A 14,547-nucleotide genomic window follows, 5' to 3' on the forward strand; every position below is an offset into this window, starting at 1 on the left:
TATTTTCAGTGTTCTCAAATTGTATGTTGTGTTTTGCTCTGACTGCTGAGCCTTTGAATGAGCTTAAAAATTGAACGTAAAACGTTTAGGGGGGAAGAAAAAAAAAGCAAGATAAGTTTATTGTATGTTTCTTGTGGTGTTTTTTCCTTTTTTTTTTTTTTTTTTTTTTTTCAGATGGCATCTCCTTCCCATTGTACTTTCAGGCTGAAGGGATGACACCTCTTCTCCATACCATACAGCCTTTGATTACTTCTGTTCTGTCTTGCCTTCTTCCCTTTCCCTATCTGCTCTTCCCTAGTCTTCTGTTGATTCCCATACTCCTTCCCCCCCACCCCCTTTCCTTCCTTCTCCCTTAACTGTCTCTTTTTTTAATAGTTGTCATCTCAGTGGTCTCCTATTCTGGTGAGCCCTCTCTGTTGACAGTGACTGTTCACGGCAGTTCAGGTCTTTCTCCTGAACTGTCTGCCATTCTTTTTGCTGGAGAGGATCACCTCAGTGACGAGCTGGCAAAACTCTCTGAGCAGCCTCTGTTCTCTGACATTTGCCTCGTTCATCCTATCATACCAGCCTTGTTTGGCACTTAAAACTGGACGGTAACTGAAAGCTGGTTTGGCACTTTTGCTGTGACAGGCATAGCTGGTAGAGGGACGGGGCAGCAGTGGCAGTGCTGTCTCAAACTGCCTCAGCAAGGCTGGTCGGGCTTCGGTTCTGTTTCCAGGTGTGTTTCCCAGCCCACTGCTCTGTCTTGGAGCTGCTCCTGTTTTGCTCCGTTCCTCTCATTTGAGCTTTCCAGAGGCTGTATTCACAGGGATGCAGATTTACGTAAGTATTGTGGAAATAAATAGATGTTTTGGCTTCTGCTTGGAGATAATCAGGCAATGGTCTCACACTCAGCTTGTTTTTCTTGTCCATTTGTGGTTTTCTATTCAGGCTCCTAACCAGAGAGTCAAGATAATTTTGACAACAGGAGTAAATACCTGGAAAGATGCCAAGGGAACTGCAGATCTCCATTGGCTGAGGACAGTGTGGCTCCATTCTTCACAAAAATAAGGAGATATTCTGTGTATGAATCACAACCAAATATGTATAAAATAAATCAAGCTATTGCAAGAAAATAATTTTTTTAAAGAAATTAAAATCCAGAATATGAAGATCTGGACAAAGTAATTTACTGCATATTCTTTTGCTGATCATCCATGTACACATTATGGTGGAAGAGGTTTTGAGTCAAGCACAGATGATACTCCTGCACCTTTTCAACAGTTTAAATCAAATTTCCAGTCTTTGAACCTGTAATAGCAGCTATTGCCGGTAAAATTTTATTACAAATCTTATTACAAATAGATGAAGGCTTTATTCTGCATACTTACTGCAATGGGCCATGGTTGTACTGTTTTAGTGATGTTTCCTTGGCATCTAGTTACTTTTTTATAGCCTAGTGTAACACAGAAACATGGAAGGGATTAAGAATGGGAACATTCAGGTGTGTGCCTGTGAGTTGTGTACTGCTGTCTGATTTACCTGGGAGGAAATCTGCATTTGAGGCACTACAATAAATCGTTGTCTTCTTAAGCAGCACTGGAGGGAAGAATTAGATTAAAGACAGGGAAAAAAACCAGTTCTTGTTCAGAAAAATCCCAAGGCAATTTGACTTTTAATGAACAGCTCCATTTCAGTGAGTGCTTGAAATTGTCACTGAACCAATTAAGGCAAAATTTCTGCATCGTGTCGTAGGCTAACTACAAAAGTTCAGAAAGTGCTTGTCATACAGGTGTGGAAGTTTTCAAGAAAAGCTGCATAATTTTATTTTATTAGTTCTTGAGGAAATGTAATACATAATTCAAATTGAATTACGTATTTTCAAATTTAAAAGCTTAAGCGTTATTTTGCATCAGAGAGATTACGCTTTACAGACCCTGTGTGGGTGAGAGCATCAGCTGAAGATTTTTCCACCACAGCACTGTCAGACCCCAGCTGTGAGATACCCAAGTGTGGGCGTAGCTCTGACAAATGGTCTTTTGTACCTGGGAACAGAACTATTTCTGCAGGGAGAACCACCAAGAAGTAAATAGGTGCTATGGGAGGTGTGCTGTGGCCTGTACTTCAGACCAGATGAACGTTACGTGAAGATTAGGGTTTAATTTTGTAATGAGAGAGAGGAAATTGTACTCTGCTTGTCAGCCTCATTGCTGCGGTGGCTTTTTCACTGATGCAAAGCTAAAACAGAGCTCTTAAATGGTGCCTGAACACACGCTTCCATTTTCTGGGCTGTGCAACCCTATGAACATCTGCTCTGCATTTAAACCTGGGCCTTGCACATTGTGGTGGGGCTCCCTGTGGGGTTGGTAAGAGAGGCCTGTGCAGCAGCAGCTGCTGCAGGGCACGGGACATCTGCAGGCCCAGGTCATTGGCAGGAAGGGAGCCCAGGGAATTCTAGCTGTTTATCAGTGCTGAGTTTCCCAGGAACAATCACACAAGAGTAGTTCCTTCTTTCAGCCTTGCCCCTATTAAAAATGGTCAGTTTAGTTGTGGCTATTTGAAATATTCCTGGGTGTCTCCTGTTCTTGAATTTAGTCGTTTTTCTGGCTACATGCAAGACTATGCTTCCAGTGTTTCTTCATGACTTGTAGTCTAGCCAGTTTGGGTAAATCTAGTCTAGTAACCTTATGCATTGAGATAAATTCTCAGTGAGATTTTTTTACTTTAAAAGTTAATTTCATCTTTTAGTTATTAAAAGTATGATAGTACTTGTTCTGTATCTACTGTGGAGGCTGCTATTTTTTATAGGTTCTTACATGATAAAACAAGTAGAAGTTATTTTAAAAGCAATTTATAGGTACTCATATTCTGATGGAGCCATTCCAGTTGACCTGCAGTGTGCTGTTCAGTAAGAGTATGGCGGGGAGGTGCTTTCCTTTCTCTCTGCTCAGAATAAGGCTTCATATTGACAGACTTCAGGGTTAGCAAGGAAATCAGAAGATCCCCATCTAAGCACTGAGCTTTCTGTGACAATAAAGCTAACAGAGAGACACATTTTAAAAAAATTAAAAAAAAAAAAAAAAAGGACTACTTTGCTAAGCCAGGAAAATGAAGGAAAATAATACAGCCCAAAAGCAGAAACTTTTGGGGCAGGCCAGTTGCAAACTTGCATTACAATTCGCTCTTACCTCATCAGTGGATATGCCAGGGCTCTTTCACTTCAGGGTTTTCTATAACAAATCAGCCTGGGATCTCTGTGATATTACTGAAAAGTGAAAAATTTGTAGTGAGAAAGGTTAAAATGGGCAATATTATAAACAGCTGAGGGAAAGGCAGCCTTTCTCTTGGAAAGTGTTGAATATACTTATATATAACATTGATGTCAGCATTTGTAACAATATAGGACTGAAAAAGCCTCAGTATTTTAGTGCTCACTAATAGGGCTTCTTCCAGTCTGGTTGATCTTGAGGGAACTTGGGTTTGCAGCTGCCATACCTGCACATCTATGAGAAGGTTGACTTTTAGTGAGGAAGGGAAAATGGGCTCAGTACTAATTGTGTAATCTTGCCCTAGATGCAGGAAATAAATGGAATTATGGCTAATCCTTTTTACTTTTAGATAATACTGTCTCTTAAGACTGTGCATGTCAGCTGTAATTTTTAAAGCTTTTGGTGCTGGAGTTACGCTAAGCTTCAGTGTGTTTTGGGAGCAAGTCCCACTAGCTCTATACTAACTGTTCCATGTCCCTTTACTGTTAGTGCAGGACTGAAACTTTTTAAGAGCAAAAGGAATACAGAGCTTCTGTGATGCTATGTTAGGTATATAATTCCTTGTCTTCTCAGAAAGGCTTATGAGTGAGCTTACACAGTATTTGCTTTATTTGTTTTTAGATCCATACAGTTGCCTGTGAACTCATACTATGATATTATTTCATATTAGTTTCTGCCTTAATTTCCATGCGGCCCCTACCGAATTGAGCTGCTAAGTGGGCATTAATGTTTGCATATATTGTTATTGACTTTAGGAAAATAGTTGGCAAACTGTTTTGGTCTTTGTTAAATTTTACTTTAAGGTCATAATGTTATCACTTTTAAACTAAGTACAAACAGTATCTATACAATTAGCATGAAAATTGTGTATAATGGTGTGGAAACTTTTTACAGCGCACATAATGCAGGATATCAAGTGTTAGTACCAAGATATTAAGCATTAGTACACGGAAAGTAAGATATTTTAATAAGAATTTGTGTGTGATGCATAAATAGTTAACTGTTGGAGTCTAGTTTACATTGCACAGTTATAAGGATAATAAAATGTATGTTATATGATGTGTAATATAGTAGTATGAAGCGCAGATGTCTGTAACTCTGTTACCTTTCTCATCCTTAGTTCCCAGGTTAAACAGTGACTAAACCAGCTTTTTTCCTTTCCATTGTTATAAAGTCCTTTTGTGATGAATCCAACGTTATTCTTGTTATTTTAGTGCAATAGCCCATGCAGATAATGCTGTTTGTGAACATTGGTCATAAACATAACCACTGTCACCATTGTACTTCCTTTTCTCTCCAAGAAAAGACCTAGGTGTCATGCACTCAGAGTTGGCATGTATGATTGATTTTAAATTGTACTATCAGTTTCCAGATATCTTTTTTTTTGCTAAATTTCACTTCTTTTTTATACCTTACTTTTCTCTCTTTTATTGCAGGTAGGATTGGGTATTCCCCTGAAAAGACCACAAGTTTGATCTCAAATCATGCCCATCTAGGATCTTGAGAATTAGAAAGAAGCAAGGACCATTAGGGTAAGAATTTGCTACAGACTACCTCCTTGTCTGTGGTTGGGAGTGGCACAGCTTGTTCAAAGTGATAGCTGTGTGGTAGAGTTGTAGAAAGATGGGGTCTGTATTACTTTTCAGCTGATGCAATGCAGCAGAGTAAATAAGTTTGTGTTTGTTTTTTTATTTGCTTTTTCTCTGACTTCACCTCTTAGTCTTTGGGATGGAGTAAAAAGGAATGTGGGGGTGGCTGCAATATTCCTCCCTGCAGAATATTGTTGTTGGTCTGGGGACTTAGGGGATATGGGAACAGCCTGTGTTGTTAACTTCTCATAGCCAATAACTTCTGTTTTAATTGTACTGCCCAGATGATGGAGCTGATGCATCAGGGTGTAGTGCTAAGCTTTCTCAGGCTGGGGCTTCTCACAGTTTGAAATGTTGCTACTTTTTTTCCCATGTCTAGCTCTTGGGATCTTCAGAATTTGCAAGGGGGCAACTTCTATGAAGACTATGAAGTGCTTAGATTCCATGGCAGTAAGCAGAATAGAAGTATGTAGAAAATAAATGTAGTTTTTCGTTGAAATTTTTTGATTGAAAAGTTGTTTGTGTCTACCATACTGGTAATTTCTCTTGCTCCAAAAATGAACAGCACATGATCAGTCCACATGGTTTTATTTTGTGCATGTAGGTCAGCTTCGGAGGTAGCTGTTGCTGGTTACGTACAAGGCCAATTTGAGATACACGCAAAAACAGATATGCCTTTGTGGCCCCAGTGATGGTGCAAGCCATGAAGTTGTGTTGCAGATGTGATGTGTGTTCAGTTTTGCTTTTACAGTGACTCATTTTGAAAGGTAAGTGGCTGAGACCCTCATGCAATTGCATGGATGATGTCCAGATTGAAGCAAATAGTCAAACTGCACAGCGTTTGATGCCCTGCTGCTGCAGTTCAAAGTTGTGGATGTGGTGCAAATATAGCCCAACAGTCAAACTAGCTCAGGACCAGTGGCAGCTCTCAGGCAAGCTTGTAGCCTTACAAACTTTCCCACAGGTTACAAACAAGTTTTCATGAAGGTATAATTTAACTCCAGGAGTTCCAGTTGGGTCTCCACGGGGAGTCTCTGGGTATCTGTTGACATCTGCAGAGAGCAATCCAATGCTCCAGGAAAAGGCCATGAGCACTTGCCCTTTTTAGTTTCCAGGAAACTGATCTGCCTGAATCTCGTGGTTTGCAGCACTGAACACAGCCCTGCTTTGGGGTTTCTTGAGTAGTCAAAGTGAAGCTTTGTGTTGCTTACTTACTTGCTCCTGAAAGAAGTGAGCTGGAGTGAGGAAAGACTGTCTGCATCCATACACATCAAAGTCAACAGAGGGGCTTTCATGTTTACCTTAAACAATTCCTGTGCCACCCAGAAAAACCCTCAGCAAAGTCATTTGGAGAAGCCCTCTGTCATGCTTCAGACTGTGGGATGAATCACTGCTTTCCACGCCTGGCAGAAAGTGTGTTTTAGTGCATCTCCTGGAAGAATTAATTCCTTGAAACCCTTGCCTGAAGTCCCTCTGTGACCTGCTGCAGCCTGGCAAATACACCTGACAAGTGGCTAGCATGCCAGCTCACCCTGCTTTGCTCCTCCCCAGGAGATGCAAGGTCTAAGTGTTCACTACTTTCACTGTGGTGCTCCTTGTACCACCATGCTAGACTGGCTTTTAAGTAGAATGAAAGGTTGGTATTCACATGCTTCAGGCTGAGGTTTTGGAGGTATTTGGACAGACAGAGCTTACAAGTGAGCTGTAAACTGGTTTGGGACAATGCTAATGCTTAGCTGTACTGGATGATTTAGAGGGATATTTTGTATGTCCCTCAAAGTACAGATTAGCCTGGGAGCTGGTGACCCAGGTTTCAGTTAGCAGCTCTCCCTCTGATAGTGGCTTGTCTACAGTGAAAGTAAATCTTGAAACGTTGGCAGTCAGTGGTGACACTCTGGAGCACCCAGTCCAAACTGCATACTGAGGTGGGACAGATTCTTTGTGTTCTGGAGGTGGCTATGCTCACCATAAACCATAATTGGGCACTAGAGACTAGACTGGGAGAGAGATTTGCATGTAGCCCAATTAATCCCATCTGCCTGCACCTGAGATGGAAGAAACAAAATTTTTCAGACTGTTCATGTATCCTACTCTGAAATTTACTGCCTGTAGATTTCAGCTCTTTTTATGATACTAAAAGGAGGGAGGTGACTGAATATTAGTGATGTCCTATGAGGAATATATGAATGATAGACTTGTCTGGAAGGCTCTAAAAGAGAAAAGCAGCCCTTAAACAGGACTGGGCTAATAAAATTTGTCAAGACGTCATCAACAAAAGAGGAAGGAGAAGGGGAAGAAAAATGGTGGGAACCTTGTGTAGCACCATGTAGTCTCTTGGAGTGCAGTCACAAAATGAAATACAAGCTCTTGTAAGAAACAACTGACAGAGCTGAGATGGGAACAAACTAGGACAGGAATCCCATGAACTGGGTTGTCCATTATAGCCATCTTTCTTTCTCCTCTGTGCTTTGGGCTGCTTATTTTTGCTGGAGGCTTTCTGGGTGGCTAGGAGGGGGGTGAGCATAAAGTGAAGAATCTTCTTGTCCTGATCCAAGAATAGGGTTGGTCACTTCTCTCCCTGTCCCCCTGACCTTTCCTGCTGTCAGGTTGCTTATTGTGAAAACTAAACTGGTTTGGGTTGAAAAATAGGTCCATTTATTGTTTTAAAGGATTTATCACAAGTTAAGTTTTGGTATGTGTTTAAGGTTATGAACATTGTAATAGGTATGAAGTTTTACTTTTTCAGGCATAATATTTATTTAAAATTGTTTTGAGGCATTACTGCCAGCATTTGCTCATGGTAAAATAGTTGCAGAAAGAACAATTTTTTTAAATTTGAAATGCTGTTCATATTCCCTGGGTGAATGCGTTTCTCATTTTGTGCCTCATTTTTGTTCTTTATGTATGGTTCTCCTAGCACTTGAAGCCTTGGTCAATTCAGTTTTAACTGAATGCAAAATTACCCAAAGCTCAACTCACTTTTACAAATAGTATTTTGTAATATGTTTTAAGTTGGATGTCCTGACTCCAGCTGCTGCAGCAGCAGATGTTTTGGGCAGAGATGTGCTCTTTTTTGGTGTGCATAAAACAGTCTCATATTCTGAAAAAATTACTCTGCAAAATGCAAGTCCCTAATACAGAGTGGTGGTAATGACAGAAATATCTATCCAGATAATTTAATGATGCTTAGGGTTGTACTGTGGGTTTTGTTAATCCATGGGGGAAATCCCTCATTTTATTTTCCTTCTTAGGGACATATTGAGCCCATTTATCAGCGTAGAGAAATTTAGGTTGGAAGGGACCTTTGGTGTCATTTGATCCAACCTCCTACACAAAGCATGTTTGACTAGATAGGTAAATTTTAATTTGTATCTAATTTGAATTTCCTGTTTCCCAATTTTTTGTCCATTGCCTCTTGTCCTCTTACTCTGCACTTCTGAGAAGAGCCTGGCACCATCATCTCTGCACCCTCCAACTCTAACTGTAGACAGCACTAAAGTCTCCCTGGAGCCATCTCTTCTCCAGGTTGAACAAATCCTTAAGCTTTCATGCATCCTGTGCTTCAGCTCCCTAACCATCCTCGTGGCCTTTCACTAGACTTGCCCCAGTATACCTATGTCTTTCTATAATTAGGATACCACCTGGTATATGGTCTTCCCAGTGGTGAGTAGAGAAGAGTAAACACTTCTCCTGACCTGCTGGTACACTCCTGTTAATTCAGCCCAGTACACACTGGGTGGTCTTTGCCACAAGGCACACGGCTGACTCGTGTTCAGCTGGTTGTTCATTGCAGGTCCTTCTCTGCAGAGCTGCTCCCCATCAGTCAACCTCCAGCCTGCACTGCTGTGTGGGGTTATTCCCTCCTGGATGCAGGACTTTGCATTTGCAGTGATGATCCTCATGAGGTTCCTGTTGCTCCCTTTCTCCAGCTTGTCCTGGTCTCTCTAAGCAGCAGTGTGCCCTCCAGCCTCTTGACTGTCCCCCACATAATTTGTGAACTTGGTACATGTCCGCTCCATTTCAGCACAGTATCAGTCCCTGAGGGGTACCACTGACAAACAGCGGCCAGCTGGGTTTTGTGCGGATAACACAGTAGTAGTCTGGCTAATTCTCCACTCAGCATTCATCCTAAGATGCAGAGGTTGGTGGTGTTCATTATGTATTATTTTCAAGCTATGAAATCTATATTCAATCAGAGGAACCTGGTTTTGATATTCTGTACACTTACACACATCTCTGTGGAGGTGAAAATAAGTTTTCTTCTTTCCACTGAAGAGAAGATCTGTGTTAACTGTTGGTTAGCCAGCCAAGACGGGTGAAGGAATAGGAGGGGATGTGATAGCCTTGTCTGGATGAGGCAGTGGCTGCTCCAATAGATAAGAAAACATTCTTTATAAAACCAAAAGATGTGCTAGAAGTATGTAGTCTCTATTAACACAGTTCATATCCACAGATACATATTTATTGAGATGCAAGATGTCTGCCCTGAGGCTGACTTCTAATAGAACTTCCCAGCAGGCCTCGTCTAACTCTGATTACACCTGGGACTACGAGTACTATGAGTACGGACCAGTGTCATTTGAAGGCCTGAAGGCTCATAAATGTAAGTTCAGTAGAGACATATTTTATTGCAGCTGAGCTTCCTGTCTTAATGTTCCTACTCTTCATTTGTGACTGATTATTGCACAAAAATATCTCTCTCCTAATTCTTAAGATTTTCTGCAATTAGAGGTATTACTCTATTTATTAGATTATTATAATTGTTTATTATTTTGTGTCCTTTTGTTGACTGTTTTTCTTGTGCATGAAAGAACCAAGGCTGTGGTAGAAATTTGTCAATACTAATACTGCAGAAAAGTTTACAACAGCAGACACAGCCACTGCTGCTTCTGGTGACTACTCAGTATGATCTGTGTTGCTTTGCTCTTGCTCCTTTTAATGGTAAAAAGGCAGTGGTGGACAGCCTTACTGCTTTTGTTTTTCTTCATGGAAAATAAATGTAAGGCTTTTATAAGATCTAAAATAAAAGAAGAATTTTCTCCTTTTGAGCAAACTTTTTTATCATTGGGACTTTCCTCATGGGAGGAGTGTGCTAAATTCAGTGTTCTAATAATACTGTTTTACAGTAGAAGTAATAAGTGGACAATAGGGACCAGGGAGATGAAAAATATGGGTTGGAATTGGGAGAAAATTTAGCTAGGACAAGCTAGTAGAGCTAGACCAACATTTATCTAAAATCTAGACAATGGCTTTGGATTTTATGATTTATTTTTTTAGAGGAGATGGTTGTGGAGGGGGGAAAAAACAAATAAAGAGGGGGGAAAAAGTAACAGAGACCAACTCAGAATTACCTGATGGTTTGCAAGCACTTTGTCAAACAGAAACAAACAATCTTGTTTCTTTGTTTCTGATTTGGATACACTATGAGAGGGTTTGAGCATCAGTCGTCAAAGTACTGGGAAAGGGTCTCTTCAGCGCTGGAGCACTGGTCCAGGGTGGGATACATACTTGTTAAAGTTATTAATGCTAAAAAAAAAAGAAAAAAAAGAGAAAAAAAGTAGAATTTGGTTTTTAGTCTGAATTGTACTTAACCTTTTTTTTTCTTTCTGAAGAAAAGTCTGCTGGTTAGTGTCTGTATTTTTACAAATGAGCGGTACCTGAAAAACTTAGGTTAGCTTTTGTCATGTTTCTAAATTATCTTTCATACTTCCACTTAATCAGAGGCCAAACCTGATTGCAAATATCACCAATTGCAAAGATTAGCTGCAGTGTTATGTACATACCTTCTTTTTAGCTCGGTGTGTCAACCAGCATGATGGGAGAAAAAATATAAATGATAGTTGTCTCTGGATTGTGGAAGGCATAGCTGCAAATCAGATCTTGGATTGCCATTGAAGTGATTGCCATGCTAAGTGTGGCAGCTGAGCTTTCCTGTCCGGCTGTGTCGTTCACAGAGCAGGAACATTCTGGACAGCTCTTACTAGAAAACATGACAGAAGTAACAACTGCTTTTCAGGTGGAGCTTGATGAAAGATGTTAGTAGCACTGAATCAGTGACCTAGGAAATCCCTTCTGGTTGTTTTTTTGGTGGTTTTCTTTTGTTTCTGTTTTTTAGTTTTGTTTGTGTGTTTGTTTTAACTGATAGAATGGAGTTGGCTCTGTTACCTTCAGTGTTACTGCATGCATTCCTCTGAGGGCAGAGTTTAATCTAGTAAAGGAACAGTCTGTGTCTGTGTTGTGTATGTGATGATATTTCTTGACACAGTGTGTTCTTGGAATGTGCCTTGTTCTGGCTATTAGCAACTGGGTTGAGACTGTTGTGAAATATGGAGGTGATATGATCAGACATGAAGTTCTCTGAAATCCTAAGATAAGGAGGAAGGAGGGGAGGAGATTACACGGGGTTGTATTAGGAGGGACACCTTGGATATTTACAAATAAGAGATGTTAATGAACGCCTGTAACTTTTATGTGGGAGATCTCAATGGGGAATGGACTCCAGTCTAGGTGAGGCAGGCTGGCAGTAACACTTGACCAGCTGTAAAACATCACTGGCTCTTCTTAAAGATAGAGGTGTACGATTTTTTCTTATTATTACTTATTTATTTGATATACACTGTATTCAACCCAAAATGAGAGGGCACTGTTTTCAACCATAACGTAGGAGGAATTCGACAAGAGAGAACTGGAGGACACTTTTGGATTAACTTTGATTTAATTGACTGTAAGCAAGGGGAGATTGCTAATATTTGATGTATATATAAAGGAACTCAGAAGACTGTTTCTGAAAGCAGAGAAAAATTATTCAAAGTGACCTGTGAAGAAAAGGATTGACAAAATAATCTAATACACAAAAATACATTTCTTAAAAAAAGTGGAGGTGGGGAGAAGATGAGGTATTCAAATGCCACAGTGACTTTTCAAATATATGACTGGAAAAAAAACCCAAACAAACCAAAAAGGATGTTCTGTCTGAGGAGGATTGAAAGCAGGAACTAGAAATCTGAAAATCTACAAGAGTAGAGACCAGATGTTTTATAAATTAAAGCTTTAGAAAGTAAATAGACAAATATATTAAGAGATACTTGTGACTGGCAGAGAAAAGAACAAAATCCTTTTTTGTGCCTTTGAAACAGAGACAACCTCAGAAACATTGGAGAGGTAAGATAGGTAGGAATGATCAGGGCAGTCAGATCTGCTGTCAGGATGTTATGAGTCTATTACGAAGAAAAGGAAGGTTGAAACTGCAACTTGAGAAAGTCATGGTATACTTTTACAATCTATTCATAACTTAGGGCAGTATTATAAACGTAAGTGCTTCATGCCATATTTTTTGAACAGAAGTTGTGTTATGTACTGTTTATTTTGAGTAAGTGTTCAGAAGTTAGTAGATTTGGATAATTTGCACTTGAGTGAGACCTAAATGAAATACTGAAGAGAACTCAGGTCGTCATCTTGTATTTTAAACAAATCCAAATAATGTAACTGACACAGCAGAGGGTTGGAAGTGTGGCAGGAGGCACAGTTAAGCAAGGCAGATGTAGCTTTATGCTCAGTAAATTTAGGAATTCCTTTGTGGGGGAGGAACAACAAAAAAAACACAAGACAGGCTTGTTATTCATCACATAATGCTGGTGGGTGTGAGTTTTGTGGGGAGTAGTAGTTTATCAGAATTATATTTTTTTTTAAATTCCCCCTGCCACCTTAGTTAATGGATTAAGTTTTGCAGCTCGATCAATATAATCTATATGCATATTTTTTAGTCATCTTGGTCACACTTTACATTCTGGTTATCAATGCAGTTGCATATAATTCAAGCATGTCTGACTAACTGGTCATTACTAGTAGCTGGTTAAGTGGTAAATTTTTTAATGGGAGTATTTCTTTTTAGATGAAATTTTTGGGTATTACAAAGTCCAGCAGGATGGTAGATAATCATGAATTATTTTCTATTAGTAAGGTCCAACACAAGGTGCATCTTGAACCACTGCATACAGGCTATACTTACAGAATGGTTCTGAAAGGAAAGTAGGACACACAATTAACAGAAATAAACTCATTCCAGTATACTTTAAGTAAAAAGGGGTATTACAAACTCAACTCCCCCATCACGGAGACCTATACTTGCACCGCCCTCTAGTTATTTTACACAGGGTGTTGAGAGGGGAAGATGTGGCATAGGAGAGATGGAATAAATATTGCAGTGGGAGACTTGAAACTTAACCTCCTTACTTTACTAGAGAAAGGAATTAAGGAGCGACTTGATTTTCACAGGGAGAAAATCTCAGGTTGCAGCAGGCATTTTGACTTTGCAGGGAAAGAACAAATGATTTGAGTTGATTTCCAATTTTCACATATGCCTTTTAGCATGGAAGATATTTCACAGTGAGAGTGTGATTAACAGCTGGGGTCAAGTACCAGGCAGGATAGCTGATTCTTTGCGTTTTTGTTCTCTTTAGTTAGTGCTGTAGGAAATTTAACAGTTCTGTGCTGTGCCTGCTGCACTGGGTCAGACAGATCATCGTGTAGCTTTACAGCCAGTGAGGATCTCTGAGGTTTGGTAGTGGCTGTGTAATGAGGGGTTAAGGGTAGAAAGGATTCCAGTCCTGACCAAGACTTCCTTCTTGCATGTTTGTGTGTTATTTTTTTTGAACTTCTACTGTGGAAGTTTTGAAAACTTGCATAAACAAAAAATAACTAACTGATAGTTGAAAAAGTAGCTGGACCAGGTCATATTTTGTGTTGGTGTTCTGCATCTTTGGTCCTTGATTATCAGTTGATTGTTGTCTGGAGATATGTTTGTCCCACTTGGACCTCTCTAAATCAAGCTTCTGGAAACTTTGAACTTCCCTCAGGAGCAATTGTGGATCAGCTTTTGTTATAGTTTTATACTTTTTTATTTTTCCTAGTGAAATTTCCCATACTAGTAGGCTTAGACTACATTGTCTAGCTCGGGCCTTAATGCTAAATAACCTCGGCACACCACATAAATTGCGTAAGAGAAACTCCATCCCCTCTGCAGTCACAGTTGCGGGGTGGGGGCGGAGGGGAACATTAGGCATTGAGCTTTTTAGACTGGGGGAGAGGGAGACCGGAGTTTTTGTTTATTTTTTTTCCTCTGCGGACTGCCAGCACTGCCTGGGTGCCCTTGGGAGCTGCCGAGGCCCAGAGGAGCTCCTGTTCGTCCCCCGGAGAGAGAGTCCTTGCGGTGCTTGCTGTAGAGGGGCTCGCACACCACTCTTGTCACAGGGGCTGCCACTCCCTTGTGCGGTTTTTTTTAGGGTCTCCCTGCTCTTCGCTGGACGGACCAGCAGCTCCGTCTCTCGCCAGCCGCCGCGTCCATGGCTGAGGGCTGGGGGCCGGGCCCGGGCCCGGGCCCGGGCCCGGCGTGGAGTGCCTGGAGCGAGCATTTTTTCGGAGACGGCTTGCCTGTAGCCGGCACCATCCGCGGAGGAGCTTCCGACCACCCCCCCTCTGGGATGCAGCAAGATAGTCCGTGGAGGGCGGGTGGAGGGGCTCGTTTTGGAGTCTCGGAGCAGCTCCCGCCGCTGAGATCCGCCATTTGCCACGCGGGGCTCGTGGAGCTCGGCCCCGCTCCCCTGGCCCTCCCTTCGCCTGTCCCCCCCTCCTTAGCAAACACTTTCGTGTCCTTAAACTGAGACAACTTTGAAGTCGTAAGTGGACATAGACTTGTTTTAAGTAGGACTGGC

General features: G+C 41.0%; 1 protein-coding gene and 1 long non-coding RNA gene across 11 annotated transcripts in view; one reads left to right on the forward strand and one right to left on the reverse strand.

Annotated features, from left to right (window-relative positions):
• The window catches only part of MRAP2 (melanocortin 2 receptor accessory protein 2), a 34,301-nt gene that overhangs the window by 11,781 nt on the left and 7,973 nt on the right, over positions 1-14,547 (forward strand). For 5 of the 10 annotated variants that reach the window (XM_051777980.1, XM_051777983.1, XM_051777984.1 and 2 more), the window contains exons 2-4: positions 4,685-4,780; positions 5,217-5,302; positions 9,278-9,440. In XM_051777980.1, coding sequence (XP_051633940.1) covers positions 5,255-5,302; positions 9,278-9,440 — 211 coding nt within the window. In that variant the 5' untranslated portion in view covers positions 4,685-4,780; positions 5,217-5,254. Of the gene's footprint in view, positions 1-4,684; positions 4,781-5,216; positions 5,303-5,441; positions 5,605-6,627; positions 9,441-13,799; positions 14,537-14,547 lie in introns of those variants that run through there. The other 5 variants (XM_051777987.1, XM_051777988.1, XM_051777986.1 and 2 more) reach the window with 4 other exon arrangements.
• On the reverse strand, positions 117-13,764 carry LOC127466758 (uncharacterized). The gene is made up of 4 exons (XR_007902843.1): positions 10,621-13,764; positions 10,189-10,363; positions 3,168-3,244; positions 117-1,059 (listed from the first exon to the last, which is right to left on the reverse strand). It is a non-coding gene; the product is annotated as an uncharacterized LOC127466758 (long non-coding RNA).

Source organism: Manacus candei, unplaced genomic scaffold (genome assembly GCF_025592945.1).
Source record: "Manacus candei isolate 608988 ecotype Guabito, Panama unplaced genomic scaffold, ASM2559294v1 h1tg000011l, whole genome shotgun sequence".
Taxonomy (NCBI): domain Eukaryota; kingdom Metazoa; phylum Chordata; class Aves; order Passeriformes; family Pipridae; genus Manacus; species Manacus candei.